Source organism: Chenopodium quinoa, unplaced genomic scaffold (genome assembly GCF_001683475.1).
Source record: "Chenopodium quinoa cultivar QQ74 unplaced genomic scaffold, ASM168347v1, whole genome shotgun sequence".
Classification (NCBI taxonomy): Eukaryota; Viridiplantae; Streptophyta; class Magnoliopsida; order Caryophyllales; family Amaranthaceae; genus Chenopodium; species Chenopodium quinoa.
In genome coordinates, this window is record NW_018743920.1 from 7,165,176 (window position 1) to 7,185,228 (window position 20,053).

Below are 20,053 nucleotides of genomic sequence, written 5' to 3' on the forward strand. Positions count from 1 at the left end.
ACCCAAACACTCCAAACTAGGGTTTCACTATAAATTATCATAAAACCTCCTTGTAATCTTTTCCTCTTGAAAACCTCTCCTTTTCTCTTTCCTCAGTATTTTCCATCGATTAGGGTTTTGAAGTCGCCGCCTTTTTCGTCTGATCACCATGAGAGCCAAGGTAATTCTTCAATATTCTCATTCAATTCATCAATTCAATTATCAACTTCAAATTGTTAATATTATCCATTAATTTCGACGCTTCTTTTCATTGATTTTGATTGTTTTTTCGTCGATTTTGCAGTGGAAGAAGAAGCGTATGAGGAGGTTGAAGAGGAAGCGCCGAAAGATGAGACAGAGATCTAAGTAGAACGTCGTTATCAGCTGCTGTGTTCGGTTTTAGATTTCCGTCGTTTATTTTGTCTTATTTCGTCAAATTATCAGCTATTTTTGTAGCTTATTGTCTGGTTTTAGGTACTCAGTTTATGGTTATGTATGGTACGTTTTGTTAAACATGATGATATTTTCGGTATTGGAGTATTTTACATAATTTTCGAGTTTTATCCTCTTTTATATGCTTAATTTCATATTGTTCTTGAGATTTCTTAATTGCATTAATTTATTTAGAATTTGAATTAAATGAGAATATACTATATGAATCTTGTCATACCCTAAAAATGCTAATTATAATCTAGTTGAATTTATTGAATCTTATTTATTTATTTTTTTTTCCGTGATTGGAGGTAATAAATTGGATTAGGGTTTTGTTTTTTGGGAAGTCGTTTGTGCTTCGGTTTTGAATTTCGTTGAATTGAACTGTAAAGGAGCTTGTTAACACAATTTTACTGTCAATGCGTGTTACCAATCAGTTTTTTTTAGAGAGAGTAAAGGAGACCTGTGGATTCAATTTGGTTGCAATTCTGTTTTTGTTTGGAATGGAAATTGTAGTATGCGTGATTCGGCTGAATGTCTGTTTTCACATGGGATGGGACTGTGAAGTATTTGTAGATTAAATGTGTTGTGGAATTGCTTGCTTCAACTAGTGATCTCTATATTGTTTGAGGGAGCTATGGCGATAGATTAGTTGTTTTATAGCGTGTTTTAGTATTGTTAAGTTATAGTAAATGATTGGAAAGGCTTGACATCGGAGGTCTTTGTGAGGAAGGTTACAAGAATTTGTAAATCTTTTGTGAGTAATTTTGGTCCGAGGTGATGATGCTGCATAAGGTTTTATTAGGATTGAGGAGCTAAATGCAAAGGTTTAATCATTGTTAGAGGAAAATCCTTTGGAGGTTATTGTACAATGAAGTATGGAAATAATAAACTTATTTGCTACAAAAGTACCTATTAGTTGATGACAGAATTAAGGAAGTGCCATGAAGAAGTCTTCTTGCACTTTGCTAGTGGTTTGGTATTTATTGCACTCTTTCTGATTATGAGTTTTCTATGAGGTTAATCTTGTGAAGAGAAACTGTTGAAGCAAGGGAAGAGATCTGGCTAGAGGGGGGAGATTAAGATTTTAGTCTACATACTCCAAGGATGTAATTTGATCAGAATTGTCCTGGCCTTGTTGCCATTTTGGAGTTTGGAGTAGAGAAGCTTGTCGTACTCAAGTTTCTAAATACTTCGTATGAATCTCTAGAACTCATGGTGCGCTTGTGTTCCCAAAACAAGAAACTTCAAGTAAACATCTGCTTGGTCTCTGTTGATGTGCCCGGGCAGTTATTCCATAGTCCATCCATTGAAGGGGAGCTATGATTTTGGTTGTGAAATGTCTGGTAGCACCCGTAGCGGTTTTGAGCTTTGAATGTCTTTTTTTAAACACCTATTGTGTACAGGATCATAAATGTTCAGTGGTATACTTCGTGTTTCAATTATTATCTGTGATTGCTAAATTATAAAACTTCTGTCTTGCATTAGAGCTTAAAGTAGATCAATGTAATTAGCATAGATTAAGTTTGGGTCGTAGTTTGTTGCATTTTAATATAATAGTTTATTCTTTAGATTGTTCTCATTTATATTCACTAGGCCTCCTTTTCAGTGGGACAATTTCTGCAAGTCTGCAACCACATTTCCTCAAACATGGCATTGGCTCAATTTGTTAATGACATAATAGATTCTTTGGCAGAGTTTTAGTTTCATAATCTTGAATAATAGATGCAAGTACTCTAAAAAATTAATCAGTGCTTTTGAAATCGTGTTATTTAGGGAAAAAATTGGTTAAAATGTTGTTTACATGGGTTGATTTACAATATGCAATGGATATTATGATCATACATACCAAAAGAGAAGGGATATCTGCAATTCAGACGATCATACTTGTAGCTCCTGACAATTTAATAACGTAATTTACCACCTAAATGGTTCATACTTATTGATTGTAAGCAATTTATTAATCTCAGCAATTCGGTAACTAGTTAATTTAAATGAAACAATATTATATGGCAATTAACCAAAAGAGAAGGGACTAATTCAAATCATTGCATATCTAAACCATACTACTCTATGGACCTCCAATGAGCGACAAGATTTGAAGGTACTCTGAATACTATAAATAAATAGTTAAAAACTAGTTGCCGTAAAACCTCGAAACCCTGTCAATTCCAATTAAGCGCTCCCTGTTCAAAACCTTGAAACCCCGTTTATTACTGCTCAGAATCTCCTTTCGTTTGTGTATATCCAGCAATATTGACTTTCTTCCAAAAATATGGAATTCCACAAGCATAGCAGCAAAACATTTGCACTGAGGCTCCAATTAGTTTGACGAAAAAAAAGAACATTTTCAAAGGAAAATACTTTTTTTCAAGGTGATACATTGATTGCAAAACTTTTGTTTTGTTCGGTTACTCACAAGAAAATTAAAATGAAAAGATAAGGGAGATTGACTTTCACCTTTTGTAAACCAACCAAAGGAAAATCATTTTATCGTAAATGTTTTAAACCAACACAACCAACCAACTAAACACTCGATGAAAGTAAAGCCTCGAGAAAAAAGAGACCAATTCTATGCAATTAGTAAAACAAAAGGCTTGGATTCCATTTACTGCCAAACGTTTTGTGCATACAATGATACATTAACTTCTATCTATATGAACATACAACACAAAAAGCCTAATTCCCTCCTCCCTAAATTCACAGCGCCAAGCCACTAATGCCATGCACATTTGAAAATGCACAGGTAACAATAGCATGGTCTTTACTGCTATGATTTCCATCTATTTTAAAATGGTTAACACTAAACAACTACCTTTGAAGACAGCACTTGTTGCAGCTTCATCATCAAAAGGCAAACAAAAATACACCGTCTTTTTATTCCCTCTCCAAGAAAGATGACTCAGCGAGATCAATTGCACGAGCAAGGCCAGCAGCCTTGTTTTCACACTCTCTTTGTTCATCTGCAGGGTCACTGTCAGCCACAATGCCAGCCCCAGCTTGAAGGTGGGCCACCCATTCTCTTCTTCGAGCATCCTTGTATGAATACATTGTATCATATCGCATTGCAGTTGAAAACACCATAGTTCTCAAAGCAAGAGCTATGTCCATGTCACCAGTGAATGAGATTCCACCAAATCCACCACTATATGGCCCTCGTCTATTGACTTCAAGCTGATCTATCAACTCCATAGCTTTAACCTGTTCATTTTCCAGTGGACAATAAGCATACAGAGGATACCTCACAACAATATAATAACTTATGGACCAATGTCATCGAAAGAAGCCAGACTTCAACATAAAATTCTAAGTGTAACTCAGATGGATTCCCATAGGGGCTGAAACAGTAAGCATACATGTCACATTGTCACACAAACACAATATACTTAAACAGACAATGTTCGGGATTTTATGTCCCAAAAAGATTTTCCCAGGTTCCAGTTATATCAAATAATGGCTACCTTAAGTGCATAAACTGGTACTTGATTTCATGAATCCTTCAATCATTAGAATTCTAAAAAAAAGTCTAAAACTACTAAACACGCAATGACTTCTAACCTAGAGATATCAACTCATTACTGGAAAAAATATATTTTCAAATGTCAGCAACTTCTTCAGTAATTTCTTTAGAGAGGGGGGAAAGGGGATTTTCAAATCAGATCTGGAATTAATCAAATAGAAGTTTCACAAAGATTTCTTATTTTGGTTACACAGATTTTTCTGGACTACAAAAATTATAGCTGCCTACTACACAGATGAATACTTTCCCTTTCCAAAGTCTTGACACACAAAATGAACTAGACAACTAGGCAAGACAGCATCCCACACTCAACCACATGCAAAAGCTGTCCAATAACTACTCACAAACTCAGACATACATGAAGGATCGTATCATTTTAAAAAATAAAAGAGGGACAGGAAAGAGAGGCAGGAGCAGAGTAAGAGGGGCACCTTAGGTGCTCCGCTAACTGTCCCAACAGGTAAGGCAGAACGCAAAACATCCCAACTACTTAAATCGTCAAGCATTTCCCCTGTCACCTGAGAGATAATCAACATGTAAACAAAACTAAAATGAAAGAAAGCAGTTGGGGAGGGGGGGGGGGGTTAAGGAGAGTATTACTCACTGTAGAACTGATATGCATCACGTGGGAGTACCGCTCAATATTCATAAGCTTTTCCACATTTACAGAACCAAATTTAGAGACCTGTTTGAACAGTAGTAATCAGATTCCAAATCAAACATATCATACAAAGAAAAATAAGGAAATTTAACATGTTATTCCAAAAACAAAAATAATACTTGTATTTGTTAAACTATTCACAGTATTCACACAAGTTAAATTTGAAATAAAATATATAGCAGTGGGATATGAAAAAACCTTTCCAACATCATTCCTCCCCAGATCAACCAACATTATGTGCTCAGCACATTGCTTTTGATCATTCAAAAGCTGACTTTCCAGCATGGAATCTTCTTTTGGTGTTTTTCCTCTTCTGATGGTTCCAGCTAAAGGTCTGTTAGTGATCTTTCCCTGCAAAGTTTACAGATGCAAAAGCATTGATACAAAGTGTAAAATGGAATTGAAATGGCTACAAAGACACATACGTGACAACTAGCACACCAACTGTGATACAGAACATTAGTACATCACTATTGAAATTGATAATCAATATACACAGATTCGAATGTTGTAACCAGATACCGGCAAAGGGAAAGATTGAGTAAGCATTGAATGAGCAAGAGCATTCAATTAGAATTGGAAAAATAACATCAACAAAACTTACTTTTTTGACACGAGTCAAAATCTCAGGGCTTGAGGCAACCAAAATACATCCTCTTGCCTGACATGTAACAATGAATGAGAGGTAAGCATAAGGGTGGCTATAAAAAAAAAAATATATAATTTAAATAAGGACAATACATGCCTGTAGATATCCCATATATGGACTTGGGTTAACGATTCTTAATGCCCTGTATACTTCAAATGGATCTGCAAACGTTCGTCTCTCAAAACGTTGACTTAATACTATTTGAAAGATATCACCAGCCAAGATATGTTCCTTGGCTTGCAAAACAGCTTCTTTGTATTCTTCACAAGACATATTTGACGTCTTGAGTGTACTACCAAACAGGCGAGTCTGTAATTTTATGGAGCCAGAGGGCAGCCTTGGGCTGAAATGCACAAAAAGACAAGCACAACATATAAAACGAGACAAAATGTCATATGATACTATAAATCACACAAAACTTGATAAATTACTCACGTTACTATGTCATGCACCCTTGACATCAAATACTCTAGGCGGTTAATTCCATCTTTATAAGCCTCCTCTGCAGAAGAAAAGCGATCCACACGAACCCAGTGTATCACATATGCTTTCTGAGGTCACAAAGTAATCCTATGATTACAAGGCAATATTAAGGAGAAACTATAGTTCTAGTTTTTTTTTCTTATAAAACCCTAACATATGAATTTTTTTTTTATTACTACCCCTAACCACAATCAAAATCAATGTCACTTTCACTTTTATAACCATTACAGCTAGACTTTCACTTAATCCTTGCTATTATATCCATTATCTTTGTTCAAGTACATTAATTCTTCCATATATATATAAATATCCACTTGTTCAAGACTATTAACTTCGGTTTGATAGAAATAAAATGATACAAAAGAAAAACCAAAAAACATAAACAAAAACAAAACTTGCGCAGCCATGACAAGTGCAAAAGGAAAAACATAACAATCATAAGCATACCTTCTCCACATGATCAAACACAATGACATTGTCATATAATCCTAGATGCATGTCAGGAAGGTTCCTGTCATCATGAGGTGCACTTGAAAATGGGAGCTTCTTCTTCTCCACATAACGAACCGTGTCGTATGAAAAATAACCAACCCATCCACCTAACCGAATAACAAAAGAAACATAAATCCTTGCATAAAGTTGCAGACATCCAAATATGCAATATGAACATACTTATAGCGTAGGTTCTAATCTATATTCCAGGTTCCCTCCTGGTAATGAAGAGCATCTATTCTCTAGTAGCGAGTAAAATTTGTTATTTTTTATGGACAAAAGATTAAATTTCATCGCCTTAAATGCACATAAATCATAGAATTAATGGAGGATCAGACATTTGCATGATAATGCAATATCATACAACTGCTAGTTATATATAAATGAAAGATGACAATCACACAAAGATAAAATCAAGTAAAAGTAAGGAGCTCAACTAAGACTACACAATAATGTGCAGTGTTGTTTCTTGAACCAATGTAACAGAATTATGCTATGCTATAACTGAGCACAACAAACCTCAAAGGAGAGGATCAGTAGTCATTTTAAGCACGTGAACAGACAACAATAATTGTGTGTCAGTACAATCATTTCATATATACTTGGAAACATATAGTCCTTTTCTTTTTATTTTTCTTTTTATTTATTTATTTATTTATTTATTTGTTTGTAAATAACTTACCAATATCCCACGCCACGAATTGGTTGCATGACACGCTGACGTTTCATAAACAGAAACAACCACCGTAACTTACTCAAGAAAACGACAATATTCGAATATAGTATAATATGTTTGCCAGATTACACGCAAAAACTCACTACTACAAAACCGTTAATGAGTACATAAATGCATACAAACGTGGGCATCACTCCAAGTAAACCAACACCGTCATGATGAAAATAATAAGTGAGAGATGCATGCTAGACATCTCAAGACCTTAAACCATAAATAACTTTCATTTATAAGCAACCTAAATCCAAGACTCAGGTTATTAATTTAGTCTTACACCCTCTTGCAATCAGAATTACAGAAAATAAAGACTCTTCTATGCATAAAATTATCTCATCACAGCATTAAGCCAATAACATGTTGTAAATTCAGTCTAAAGATTAGAATAAATAAGCAATCAGTATAAAATCAAGTAAAATCAAAAACACCTTAAAGGAAGCAAATCATTCAGATTCTCTCACCACAAAAGACATCAGGAAGCTCATCAATCAGCTGAGGCTTCCATTGCTCCATAATCTTCCTTGGGACATCCATTGGATCTTCGACAGACTCCTCAGTCCTCTTCCCTTCATGGTGGTCCATCATTGTCACCAAATTCTCTTTTGCCACAATTTCCATGCTCGGCTGAGCCCCAACAATGCTGTATCGTCCCTACAAAGCCCAATATCACATATAATCATCCTCACTCACTTTGCCATCTTTTTTTTTTCCGTGTATGTTCACCCAAGTATTTGAATTATTATGTAAAACAAGTCTTTTCAAGTAAATTAATACCAAAAAAATTAAAAAAAGCCACGTTATATAAACACATATAACTCTACCAAAAAAATTCATAATTTATTACACAAATTCTACAGTTTTGCAACTTCTGTTGTTATTATGAAAAAGCATAAAAGACATTTAGAGCTGGCTGACCAACTAACAATTTTTTTCTTGCTTATTCACAAATCATGCACATTAATTATAATTATGAAGCAAATTAATAATAAGAACCACTATTCCAATATTAATTTTACTTTAACCATATCAGCTCTTCTTAATTACTACATGCAACACTTGTGTCATAAATTTTGACTCGAATTAAAAATAAAAAATAAAAATGAAAACAAACAATTGAAAGCGAACTAACAATCAATAATCAAAATAAAAAGAAAAAGTGATTGATTGATTGATACCACATGAGAATTCAAAAAACCAGGTTCAACAGCCTCGAACAAAAAACTAGGAGCTTCTCTATCATCCTCCTTCACCAAACAACGATAAGCCAAAACCGGAGTCAAATGATCGGAAAAAATACATCGATATAACGGAATTAAATTCCCGTCTTTCGCAGCTTCAATGAATTCCGCCGAATTCTTTACTGCATTGTTCAATCAAACAATCAATTAACCAAAAAAAATCACAAAAATTTTAATAAAAAAAACAATGAATTAATTTGAAAAATACCAAGCGAAGGAGAAGAAACAGCGGAGCAGGAGAGAGAGCGGCGAGGAGAGAGAAGATGAAGAGGTTGATTGTAGCGTCGGAGATGAACGGCTGGAATTGGAAGGGAGGAAATCCGACGGTGGTGATGAGGAGAGAGAGGAATGCGAGGTGTAACAGCTAGGGCATCCATTGTTGATGGTGTTGAAAAAAGCAGAGAAGAGAACATTATTCAACAGTACACAGAAAATTGGAGGAGAGAGAAAGAAGGAGGGAAGAGCCGACAAATAGGGTGGTCTCTTATGGTGTTATATTGTCAAATTATAAACTGAAAAACTCAAAACTGTGATGTAGTAATGAAGAATTTTATTTTAATTATTTGTAAGGAGAAGAGGGTTTTTGCCTCATTTTCTGCTTTTTTAAACAAACAAGACTTTGAGGTTCTCGTCAACCCACAGTATTATGGCTCTATTCATTGAGATTGCCCCCACGATTTTTTAAATAAATTAACATCTTTATCCAATCACCATTATCTGTGTAGCTCATATTAATAAAAAAATTATTGATTTATTTACAAAAATGTCATGAGAGATACAGTGTTTGTTTATCGCTGAGAAAAAACTTGTATTTTCTCCTATTTATTTCACCTAATTTTATGATTAAACTTATTTTGTGAAGAGAACTTAACCTATCTAGTCCATACCATTTCAATATAATTTGTTCTCTTCGTTTTATTTTTGCCGAATTGTTTTTTATTTAAAACCACCAGCAGAGATTATATTAATGGAGGTCGAGCTCCGCCAAAGTTTCGAGGCATTGGGGGAACAAACCTAGGCAAACAAACTCATTACTACCTCTTGAGTCCCATCTTGCAACTATTTTTGCTAAATTGAAATAATTATTATTAAATTGGAAAAAAAAATTACTAAATTGAAAATAAATTAATAATTTGAAATTAAATTTTACTGATCCTCTCTTATATTTTACTGTTATTAATTTTACATATTTACGATAAAGATAATAGGGTCTTGAGAATTTGCGTTTACTTTGTACTGTATTGAAAACATGTCTTTGAGAAATTATTTTTTTTTCTTATAAAATATACCACATATTAAGGTAAGTTATAGAAAATTAAACAAAGCTAATACTTTGTAAAATCTTATGTGATAAAGTTTGCAACAATATACATTGAGCCAAATCTAATAGAATCTAATGTGATTATAATTTGCCTAATTTTTCATGGGCACAAATGCACAATACACATAAAACGTACAAGATTCTTGTAAATCATTTTAGAATGGGAATCTTTCTATATTTAATCAATGTACATGGAATAAGTTTAAAATGTGTGTTACATACGTATTAAAAGAAAATTGTACCCAACTTTGGGGTATATTAGGAGCAAAAGCTTGTGATGTTTGAGGCAGTCTCGATCTTCGTCATGTCTAATTGGAGGAGTTAAGTGGTGTGGTTTGGTCTCAATTTGTTCTAGACAAGCCTTAGTAACTGTAGTAGTTGTAGTTTGTGTTCCTTTTAAATTTGTTGTTTGTTTTCTTTAAGGCTTGTCCCTCTCTTGCACCCAAAATAAAGTATTTTAATTTGGAAGGAATTTAATGGTTTTGCGTCCAAAATTATAATTTTAGCTACACATAAATTGTAATCTACTTTAAATACCTTATACTCGTATGTACTTAACGAATATAAATCTTTTTTATTCATAATATCCGGTCTTTTCTTTCAAAAATAAAAATAAAAATTAGATGATCAAATTAAGATGTGAATAAAAATATAGCCAAACTTAAGGACCACAAATTCCCAAATGGAATGGGTTTATCATTCGAAATGACCCATTCCAACCTGAATGACAATTACCAGATTAGCACACACACGAGTCTAATAGGCGCTTCAGATAGTGAAAAAGACATAGGTCCACTTGTTATTCTTAGCTTAATTGATCTGCTTGCCCAATCAAACCAGGCCTAAGCTGAAGAATAGTGTATCACTTTATGGCTCACTAGGCCCAATCAAATCGTATCATTATGACTGAGCTTTCAGCCCAAGTTCATCACTGTGTAGCGTGTAAGGGACAAAAAAAAAAAAAAAAAAAAAAAAAGAGGACCATGTAATATTAGGCTTCTATAGTTTCAAAATAATTGCTCAATGTGTTGGGCGCATAGATTTAAATAAACTGCTTTAATTTAGTTTGGCTTATTTAAGTTAATCCTCTTTATTAACTTATTTCAGAAATAATTGGACCAAATCAAATACGAGTATTTTCTTTTTACAATATTTTCTTTTGATTATTGTTAAATGTTTTATTTTCGCAACTTAAAAAATTATTATTTTTTTATAGTTGGATGGTGCATATTGATACGAATTTTAAAGACATCTCCTTTAACAAATTTTTATCTTATAAAATAGTAGTAAAAAAATCAAGGTATCAATTTGGTCAAATATGAAAATTAGATTCACGTGAATTGAACATAGCTTTAATATAAACTATGGAGTGCTTCATTCACATACTGTTTTGCCTTTAAGTTATTTATTTATTGACTCTAATAGTCATATATAGATAATCTAATAATAATATGTAAGAAAGTTTTGGAATGATCTTCATCTATTATGTTAATCATGTTACATCTATCATAAAGCGGATATACTACCTCCGGTTCTTATTACTCGCAACAAAGGGGTATTATTTGCGAGACATAAAATGTTGCTTTGGTGCAAGTAATAAAATTCAGAGGTAGTAATATGTGAAATAGGGTGGTGAATCACGAGTCATTCTAGGGGCTCCTCGAAAAGGGGTTATTTGGCACATATTTGGTCATTTTAACATTACATTTCTCTTTGTTACCAAAAGCATGATGTGATGAGCAATTCCAAAAGATTTACTAATATATGTGAACAATTAAAAGTTCCACGCATTACAGTAAACTAAGATGTAAAAGCATAATACGTGTGCCTACCTTATAAGTTGTAACATTAGGAAATTTTGCAACCATTTAAAAAATGTATACTCAATTGCAAGACCCAAATTATGCAACCTTAATTCCACACAACATCGAAAGACTTGATATAGACCCGTAACAAAGTTGACTCAATCAAATAAAATTTGTCACGTGTAATATTTATCTCTATTAGATAATTTGACAACAAATATTACATTACTTAACCTTTAAATTAACAATTTATAACCCTCATGGCCACATATGACATAGTTTGACTTTCTCACTCAAAACCAAATTGAAAACCCAATATTCATTTGAGTTGTAATTCATACCTAACAATAAAAGTTGAATCTACTATTACTCTTTTCGTTTCAAAATAATAGTTACATTTTACACTAATCTTAAAATACATTGAGTAAATATATAAGTAATATAACCATCGTTTCAAAAAGCTCTTACACGTAGTAAATTGAATTGGTTGCAAAATTAATAAAGGCCCAACAAAATATCTTCATCACTAATCACCACTCCGTATGACTGAATTATCAGCCGAAAACCACGTAAATAAAAAAATCAAACAAACATTAATTAATTCCAAAAATAATTTAACCCTCACAAAACTTTTCACCCATTTAAAAAATCACCACGTTTTACTTCCATTAAATCACAACCGTCCACCTCACCACAAATCCACAAAACCCTACTTATAAAAACCCACCACTCAGATTTCACCCCCTTTTATCTCCACATTTCCCAACTCTTTTTTTTTTACCACTTTCTTCTACAGTTGATCATCATCATCTTTTTTCTTCATCATCAAAAATGGCAGTCGGAAAAAAAGTTGTAAAATCAAAGATGGAGAAGAAGGAAATTTACAGTGCAAAACTCAAAAAATTGATCGATGAATACTCTAAAATTCTTATTGTTTTTGCTGACAATGTGGGTTCGAATCAACTCCAGCAAATTCGTCAAGGTTTAAGGGGTGATTCTGTCATTTTGATGGGTAAAAATACTTTGATGAAACGTGCTCTTAAATCTTACATTCAAGAAACTGGTAATGATACCATTCAACCTCTTATTGGCCTTCTCCAGGTATTTAAATCCTGTTTTTTTGCCTGTAAATTTTTAAAATTTAAGTATTTATGATTATTTTTAATGTTATGAAAATGGGTTGTGATTATATTTTCTGGGTTTTTTTTGTTTGATTTTTCAGGGGAATGTGGGTTTGATCTTTACTAAGGGTGATTTGAAGGAAGTTCGCGAGGAACTTGGCAAATACAAGGTTTAAATTTTTGTTAGGGTTTTTACGTTTAGTTTGAAGCAATTATTCTTATTATTTCTGATGTTTTTTTTTGAATAAATTTGGATTATTTTCTGTTTATTTATAGTGTAATATATAATGGCTATAATGGGGTTGATTATACTGTTATTTGTTGGTCTCAAAAAAAAAAAAAATACTGTTATTTGTTAAGCAAGGATAAATTTGAGAAGAGATTTTTAATCTTAAGTTTGGTAGGATCGGAATCTACATGTTATTGTGACCTATATATCTAATGTCACAAACTAGGGTCATGAATGCATAATTATTTAGAAATTTTGTTGATCTAAATCATTCTTTTGTCGTGCTTAACATTCATGAATTTATCACATCTACTAATTTAGCATGAAAGATTTGCTTTATTGCATTTATAAAACATGAAAAATATATGTTTGAATATTGCCACTGTTTAGATTTAAGTAATTTGTGAAGGACATCATTTGCTTGAGTCATTAAGGGAGTAAATTTCGAACTCGCCTTTTGTGTTCACTAGGTTAAAATCCCGTGCATACAGTTGTTAAATATTTTTGACAATAATATTACAAAAGATGAAGTATATAAAAGATATGCAGAAATATATCATTTGGGTATATATGGAATATGATTCTTAAACGAGAAAGAAAATATTATAGGCTATAAATAGTTTACTTATTGATTTTGCAAAAAAAAAAAAAAAAAAAAAAAAAGGAAAAAAAAGAAAAGGCAAAAAAGGCGTAATTTCAAAAGGTAATGACAAGTGTTATGAAAGGATTTGCTTTTTAGTATGGGTTAATAGATGGGTGGTAATTCATATGGAGTTAGCTTCAGCTAACATCGATCTTAAATTTAACATCTTAAGTTGATACATATATACATCTAGCTAGTTTTCTCCATTTCTATTACAAAATCTTGTATATGCACCTTTATAACTAATTTATGTGACTTGAGAAAATAGGTTTTTAAGTTTGAATTGTTGTGAAGATATACTAACTACAATTATTAGAATAAGTTAGCTAAATGACAATGTAATACACTACTTAGTATATAACAGATTGAAATTGTTAAATAGTAAGGACATACAAAACAACTTCTTCATGCACGTATATGATCTAATGTTAATGGCTATTGGTTGTAGGTTGGTGCACCAGCTCGTGTTAACCTCGTTGCTCCTGTAGATGTTGTCATACCACCCGGCAACACCGGGCTCGATCCATCCCAAACCTCCTTTTTCCAGGTCAATTTGTTCATCTTGAAGTTAAATTGATTTTGAAGTTTTCCAATTTAAGTAATTTTTTTAACCTTAGATTCTATTTTTTGGTTGAATAGATTCTGAACATCCCAACCAAAATTAACAAGGGTACAGTCGAAATCATCACTCCTGTGGAGATCATTAAGAAGGGTGACAAAGTGGGTTCATCTGAGGCTGCGCTTCTTTCCAAGCTTGCAATCAAGCCCTTCTCTTATGGTCTTATAGTCACGATGGTTTACGAGGATGGTTCGGTGTATGATCCGGAGGTGTTAGACTTGACAGAAGATGATCTCGCGGTTAGGTTTGCTTCTGGGCTTGCTAATGTCACTTCACTCGCCCTCAGTATCTCGTTTCCCACCCTTGCCGCTGCCCCGCACATGCTCATCAACGCCTACAAGAATGTGCTGGCTGTTGCTGTTGCCACTGATTACTCTTTCCCACGAGCTGAGGAAGTTAAAGAATACCTCAAGGTTGGTTGCTTTGCTTCTCCTATTTGGTAATTGGTTTGCATATTAGTGCTTGATTAACCTTGTATCTTGTTATTTCGAGGAACTCCTAGTTGATCTCGGGATTGGAGTAAACTATAAAGTCCAATCCTTTAGAATTTTCCAACATTACCCCTACTTTTAGTAAAGGAAAACCCCAAAATACCCCGGTAAATCTGGCATTGGTGTTAGTTTGATCTAAAGTGATTTTTATCATTGCTCATGAATTCATGTTACATGTTCAATGTGTGCAGGATCCAAGCAAGTTTGCTGCTGCAGTATCTCCAGTGGCTTCTTCTACCGGCGGTTCTGCTTCTGCCGGCGCTCCAAAGGAGGAGGAGAAGAAAGAAGAATTAGAGGAATCCGATGATGACAACATGCTTAGCTTGTTCGACGATTAGGGTAGTTTCCTTACCACGCAGATATCATTAGTCAAGTATAATTAGGTGGGCTGGTTTTTCATGTTTTTGGGTGTTGACCAAAACTTCTGTTTTCTACTTTTCTTTTTCTTCCTGTTTTAGCCTGCCTATGTGTGCTCTGGACTTTGGTAATCTACTCTCGAAAACTATTTCATATCATGTTCTACGAAGTACGGAGTAGTGAATTTTTATTATCAGTAAAAACTCGGTTTATCTATTGGGTAAATTATCCACACCACTAATCGCAAACCGAGTAAATGATTGGATTTTAGTAATAGTTCTGGGTGGCCAATGCATTGAGGCCGAATTTATAAATTTGGAAGGCCCACTCATTGGCCCAATCCAGAAGCAGTATTATTTTTTATTACAGTTTTCAGCCCAAAAATTAAGTTAAAAAAGTAATTTAATTTAATTTTAATTAATCACTATAAGTGTACAACATTAATACACCTGATCACAAATCTCCACGTTATTATTCCCATAAAATCACAACCGTCCACCTTTACATAAACCTATAAACCCTACTTATATAATCAACCATTCATTCATCATCAATCATCTCCTACATTTTCAACGTTTTCTCTGTTGTTACCCAACATTTGTTGATCATCTTAATCTTTCAAAAATGGCAGTCCTAAAAAAAGCCGCAAAATCAAAGATGGAGAAGAAAGAAAGGTACAGTGATAAGCTCAAAAAATTGATCGATGAATACTCTAAGATATTAGTTGTTTTAGCCGATAACGTCGGCTCGAATCAACTCCAACAAATCCGTCAAGGTTTAAGAGGTGATTCTGTCATTTTGATGGGTAAAAACACCTTGATGAAACGTGCACTTAAATCTTATATCCAAGAAACTGGTAACGAAACTATCAGACCACTTCTGGACCTCCTTGCGGTAATTTTTTTTTACCATTTTGTTGTGATTTAATCAAAATATGATCATTAGAAATATTATGAACATGAGTATTAATTATTTTTGTGGGTATTTTTTGGTTTGATTTTTAGGGGAATGTAGGTTTGATCTTTACTAAAGGTGATTTGAAGGAAGTACGTGAAGAACTTAGCAAATACAGGGTAATATATTTTTGCTTTGATATTTTTTTTAACGGATATTTTTGTTTTGATTATATATATATTTACGTTTAGTTTAAGCTTTTTGGTTGTATAAAAAATGTGGTAACTATAAATCTAGCTTGCATAAAACAGGGAATTTTTTGGAAAAAATATTTTCCGTACATAACAAGTTAGCATGGTATTTCCTTGATTAGTTTGTTTTAATTTCATAGGTAAAATTATGTGGATCAGCTGAATTAGTGTCATCTATATGAGATTTACTAGATATCTGTTAGCTCTAATCTGTACTTATTTAATATTTATCCTGGTAACTATTCTAGTGTGAAATCTTAAGTTTCTCATCCTAAGTATTGATCGATTATGTGTTGCAAAAATAAATTATCTAATGGCTCAAATTAGCTAGGTTATGAAGTTATAATTTAGAAAGGTTAATAAGCTTTCATCAATTAAAAAAATGACACAATAAATAAACAAATAATGTGATGTGAAAAATGATAGAATAGACACCCCTTATATTAAAGGGTACTTTTGTAAAATTATATCACACTCTTGATTACGGGGGTAATACTTGTACATTGATTCATTTTAGATAGATCTAAAAATGCTTTGACATAGTTTGCAGTTATGAAGATTGTCTTTAAAGTTTATGCGTTAGGTTAGGTGCTACAAGAATAGTGGAGTATCATATTCTTCTTAACTTACTTTGCTTTTGCTTTTGCCTTTTTTTTTTTTTTTTTTTTTTTTTTGTGTGTGTGTGTAACTTGGTGGTGGTCCATTTTGTGGAATTAGCTAGTACTCCCTTCGTTTCATAATGTTAGTCTCATATATTATTTTGGTCGTTTCGAAAAGATCTACCCATATTAGATATGTTTCATTTTTAACTTAATTTTTTTTGGAATTAATTGGTTGTGGATTGATGATATAACTCTAATTAAGGAAATCTCTACCTTGAATTATGCAATTATGACTTATGCTTTCCCAAAAAAAATTAAAAAACTTAAATAAGGTATACAAATTCTTAAATGAACCTGGTTCACACAAATTTATTGTGAACCACTGACATTAGAGATACTATGATTGTTTTATTAATAAAAAACAAAAGGTCACTACATTAAAATAAAGGTGATTATGTAGAAATAAAAGCGATTGTGACATTATAAAAGCTATAAGAGATTAATTTTTTGGGATGTAAACAAAAATAACATTAAAGGTCACATAAGTTTTAATAAAGGTTACTATGTTAAAAAATAAGGATACTACGTTAAAATTACGGTCAATATGTTCTAAATAATGTTAGTTCTGCGTGTATATAAATCTCAAGTTCACAATAATATTATTGTGGATCAGGTTCACGCAAGAATTCTGAATAAGATAAACTAATTATAAATTGTTTTGTACTTTAATGTTAGATTCCAAAAATTCTTCTTTTCTTATTTTATGTGATTAATTCCATATGAGATTAATATTATGAAATGGAGAGATTACAATATATCAAGTTTTTAATGGTTGTAACAAAAAAAAAAAGTGTTTATCTAACTAAATCATGTTTATACAAGTATACCGTGTAAGTTATATCATAATGAAAATTTTAATACGAGTAGCTAACAAGTTATGTCCTTGAACTACACTTTCATGTTTTATTGATGATTTGTCGTGCTCAATGTATGTCAAAACCCGTGGCTTCATAATTGCGTACGTCATATTTTCATTGACGTGTGTAATTCATATGGTTTGATAAAGTTGTGGCCAATGTCAAAAAACTAACTACTGATGTCACAAACCAAAAAAAAAAAAAAAAAAAAACCTAACTAGAACATTCTCTACTATTGTCCAAATATTTAATTTTTTTTAAAAAAATGTGCTAATATAATGTTGCTACTATATATCTGAGGGTGTGATCATACCAGTACTATTACGAATGCACCGAATCCCATTAGAACTTTGTAGTTAAGCGTGTTTGGGCGAGAGTAGTATTAAAGTAGGTGATCTTCTGAAAAGTCCTCATGTTGCACCGCCCATTTTAATTTAAATGTTCAAGCTTATCAGTAGCCTAATAAAACATTATCTTTTGTATCAAAGATCATGGATTCTAATCTCTTGTCCAACATTCATATTATTTTTTTTTAACAAGGCCTTATACTAAAAGTTGTCTAAAGTTCTCTACTTTCATTATGAAGTGTCTAGTTGTCTACTTTCTAATGAGCTTTATGATAAAGGGTACTCTTGATTTTATGTATGCCTTAAAATATCATAAATTGCTAATTGTTCACCACATAAAGCTAAGCTTAGTTATAATTTTGTCCTTTTACTTATTAATCTAACTAATTGGAAGGGTCAATTAGTTTAGCTTAAGCAATTTTATCTTTTTTTAACCTGTATTTTACCTTTCTAATGTGTTGTACATCGTAACTATTAGTTCAATCATTGCACCTAAACTTTTGGGCGTGGTACTTAGACTAGAGTTTAAATCTTGTCTAACATCATTTGTCATTTACTTTAAAAAATTAAAATTGGCATTGCTTTTAAGTGTCGTCTTTTATAATTTGAGTGGTAATAGATTACTACTATAGTTCATGAGAACAAGTCAATATATTATGAAGTAACTGTTAGTTGATGGTTCTTCATCTATGGCCTTATGTTAATGGTTTTGATTCTAGGTCGGAGCTCCAGCTCGTGTCGGCCTCATTGCTCCGGTTGATGTTGTCATTCCACCCGGAAACACCGGACTAGATCCCTCCCAAACCTCCTTTTTCCAGGTCATTGACGTTCATTTGATTTTGTTTAAAGTTCATCAGTTTTATGTTTGTTTTAACCTTAGACAACTTTGTTTATATTTGAATAGTTCTGAACATCCCAACCAAAATTAACAAGGGAACAGTCGAAATCATCACCCCAGTAGAGATCATTGAGAAGGGTGACAAAGTGGGTTCTTCTGAAGCAATGCTTCTAGCTAAGCTTGCTGTCAAACCCTTTTCCTATGGTCTTGTTGTCGAGAAGGTTTTCGAGGATGGTTCAGTCTATGATCCTCAAGTATTAGACTTGACTGAAGATGATCTCACCGAGAAGTTTGCTTCTGGCCTTGCTAATGTCACTGCTCTCGCGCTCAGTATCTCGTTTCCTACCCTTGCAGCTGCTCCTCACATGTTCATCAATGGTTACAAGAATGTGTTGGCTGTTGCTGTTGCCACTGATTACACTTTCCCACAAGCTGAAGAAGTGAAAGAATTCCTTAAGGTTAGTTGCCTTGTTTTTTCCCTTCTTGTAAGTATGTTTGTTATTGCTTGATTAACCTTAAAAACGCATTCTCATTAATATGAGGAACTCCTAATTGATCTCGAGATTGGAGTAAAACTTAAAAGTTGTAATCTTTAATTTTATTTTTTTTATTCTGAAACTACCCACATATTTAGCTAAGGAAATCCCCAAAATACTCCCGGGATTGGCCTAAAGATTTATGTTTTGTTCCCTTGCAATGTTTATGGCTCGTTTATGTTTCACTTACATTTTTGAGTATGTAATGTGTGCAGGACCCAAGCAAGTTTATCGCTGCAGTAGCTCCAGTGGCTTCATTTACTAGCGGTGATGCTTCAGCCGGTGCTTCTAAGGAGGAAGAGAAGAAGGAGGATTCGGAATCAGATGAAGATAACAACATGCTTGGCTTGTTCGACGATTAGGGTACCACGCGGATAGATGGTTGCATGTTTTGTGTGTGTTGAGCATAGCTACGGTTGTTATTCGTGTTTTAGTCAGCTTATGCTAGTGACATTGCATTAGTTTAACCATTCGCAATTTTTTGAACAATTGTGTTGTGGTTAGTCAATGAAAACAATATGTTCTATCTATCATATCTATGTATGCTCCAGTTTTACATTGTGTTGTATTATGTTTATAAAATTCTGTGCCTGTTAATCTGTTATTGTTTTGTACTTTTTAAATCAAAAAATTATGGTAGTCATTGCTGTTTATGAATAGTATAAGTTGGACATAACTCTATATGTCAAGTTACAAGTGTACAACTAGTACATCCCATCATAAAGAAAAAAAAAAGTACTAGTAGTAGGCTAAATAAGCAAATTATCAATATGTCAATTTTAAACAAAGTGTTTTAACCTCAGTAGAACTCTTGCAAATTTATTATTACATAATGTCAAAGTGTCAATTGTTCAATCAAAATTAAAAATTCATAGTTATGCCATTATGATTTTTTTTT

At 32.9% G+C, this 20,053-nt stretch overlaps 3 protein-coding genes and 1 long non-coding RNA gene across 4 annotated transcripts; 3 read left to right on the plus strand and 1 right to left on the minus strand.

Annotated features, from left to right (window-relative positions):
• On the plus strand, positions 1 to 542 carry LOC110688285. The gene is made up of 2 exons (XR_002504538.1): positions 1 to 160; positions 284 to 542. It is a non-coding gene; the product is annotated as an uncharacterized LOC110688285 (long non-coding RNA).
• A 2,746-nt stretch (positions 543 to 3,288) lies between these two features.
• LOC110688286 (anthranilate synthase alpha subunit 2, chloroplastic-like) lies at positions 3,289 to 8,806 on the minus strand. Its single transcript, XM_021865016.1, has 11 exons — positions 8,393 to 8,806; positions 8,122 to 8,306; positions 7,408 to 7,597; positions 6,172 to 6,323; positions 5,677 to 5,792; positions 5,338 to 5,584; positions 5,197 to 5,253; positions 4,791 to 4,943; positions 4,536 to 4,616; positions 4,363 to 4,449; positions 3,289 to 3,612 (listed from the first exon to the last, which is right to left on the minus strand). The coding sequence occupies exons 1-11, from the start codon at positions 8,595 to 8,597 to the stop codon at positions 3,289 to 3,291; spliced, it is 1,797 nt and encodes a 598-aa protein (XP_021720708.1). The 5' UTR covers positions 8,598 to 8,806.
• Positions 8,807 to 11,378: 2,572 nt separating this feature from the next.
• LOC110687634 (60S acidic ribosomal protein P0-like) lies at positions 11,379 to 14,967 on the plus strand. The gene is made up of 5 exons (XM_021864272.1): positions 11,379 to 12,411; positions 12,533 to 12,601; positions 13,752 to 13,850; positions 13,943 to 14,335; positions 14,605 to 14,967. The coding sequence occupies exons 1-5, from the start codon at positions 12,142 to 12,144 to the stop codon at positions 14,749 to 14,751; spliced, it is 978 nt and encodes a 325-aa protein (XP_021719964.1). The 5' UTR covers positions 11,379 to 12,141; the 3' UTR covers positions 14,752 to 14,967.
• Positions 14,968 to 15,264: 297 nt separating this feature from the next.
• LOC110688287 (60S acidic ribosomal protein P0-3-like) lies at positions 15,265 to 19,683 on the plus strand. Its single transcript, XM_021865017.1, has 5 exons — positions 15,265 to 15,664; positions 15,775 to 15,843; positions 18,501 to 18,598; positions 18,684 to 19,077; positions 19,371 to 19,683. Exons 1-5 carry the CDS (start codon positions 15,395 to 15,397, stop codon positions 19,515 to 19,517), a joined length of 978 nt encoding a protein of 325 aa, XP_021720709.1. The 5' UTR covers positions 15,265 to 15,394; the 3' UTR covers positions 19,518 to 19,683.
• Positions 19,684 to 20,053: the final 370 nt, after the last annotated feature.

Coding starts and splice junctions, on each gene's coding strand:
- LOC110688286 (XM_021865016.1), bottom strand. CDS start 8,597: ATGTTCTCTTCTCTGCTTTTTTCAACACCATCAACAATGGATGCCCTA. Junction 5,793..6,171: donor TGTTTGATCATGTGGAGAAG/GTATGCTTATGA, acceptor TTGTGACCTCAG/AAAGCATATGTGATACACTG. Junction 3,613..4,362: donor CAGTTAGCGGAGCACCTAAG/GTGCCCCTCTTA, acceptor GAAAATGAACAG/GTTAAAGCTATGGAGTTGAT.
- LOC110687634 (XM_021864272.1), top strand. CDS start 12,142: ATGGCAGTCGGAAAAAAAGTTGTAAAATCAAAGATGGAGAAGAAGGAA. Junction 12,602..13,751: donor AGGAACTTGGCAAATACAAG/GTTTAAATTTTT, acceptor TATTGGTTGTAG/GTTGGTGCACCAGCTCGTGT. Junction 13,851..13,942: donor CCCAAACCTCCTTTTTCCAG/GTCAATTTGTTC, acceptor TTGGTTGAATAG/ATTCTGAACATCCCAACCAA.
- LOC110688287 (XM_021865017.1), top strand. CDS start 15,395: ATGGCAGTCCTAAAAAAAGCCGCAAAATCAAAGATGGAGAAGAAAGAA. Junction 15,844..18,500: donor AAGAACTTAGCAAATACAGG/GTAATATATTTT, acceptor TTTTGATTCTAG/GTCGGAGCTCCAGCTCGTGT. Junction 19,078..19,370: donor AAGTGAAAGAATTCCTTAAG/GTTAGTTGCCTT, acceptor TAATGTGTGCAG/GACCCAAGCAAGTTTATCGC.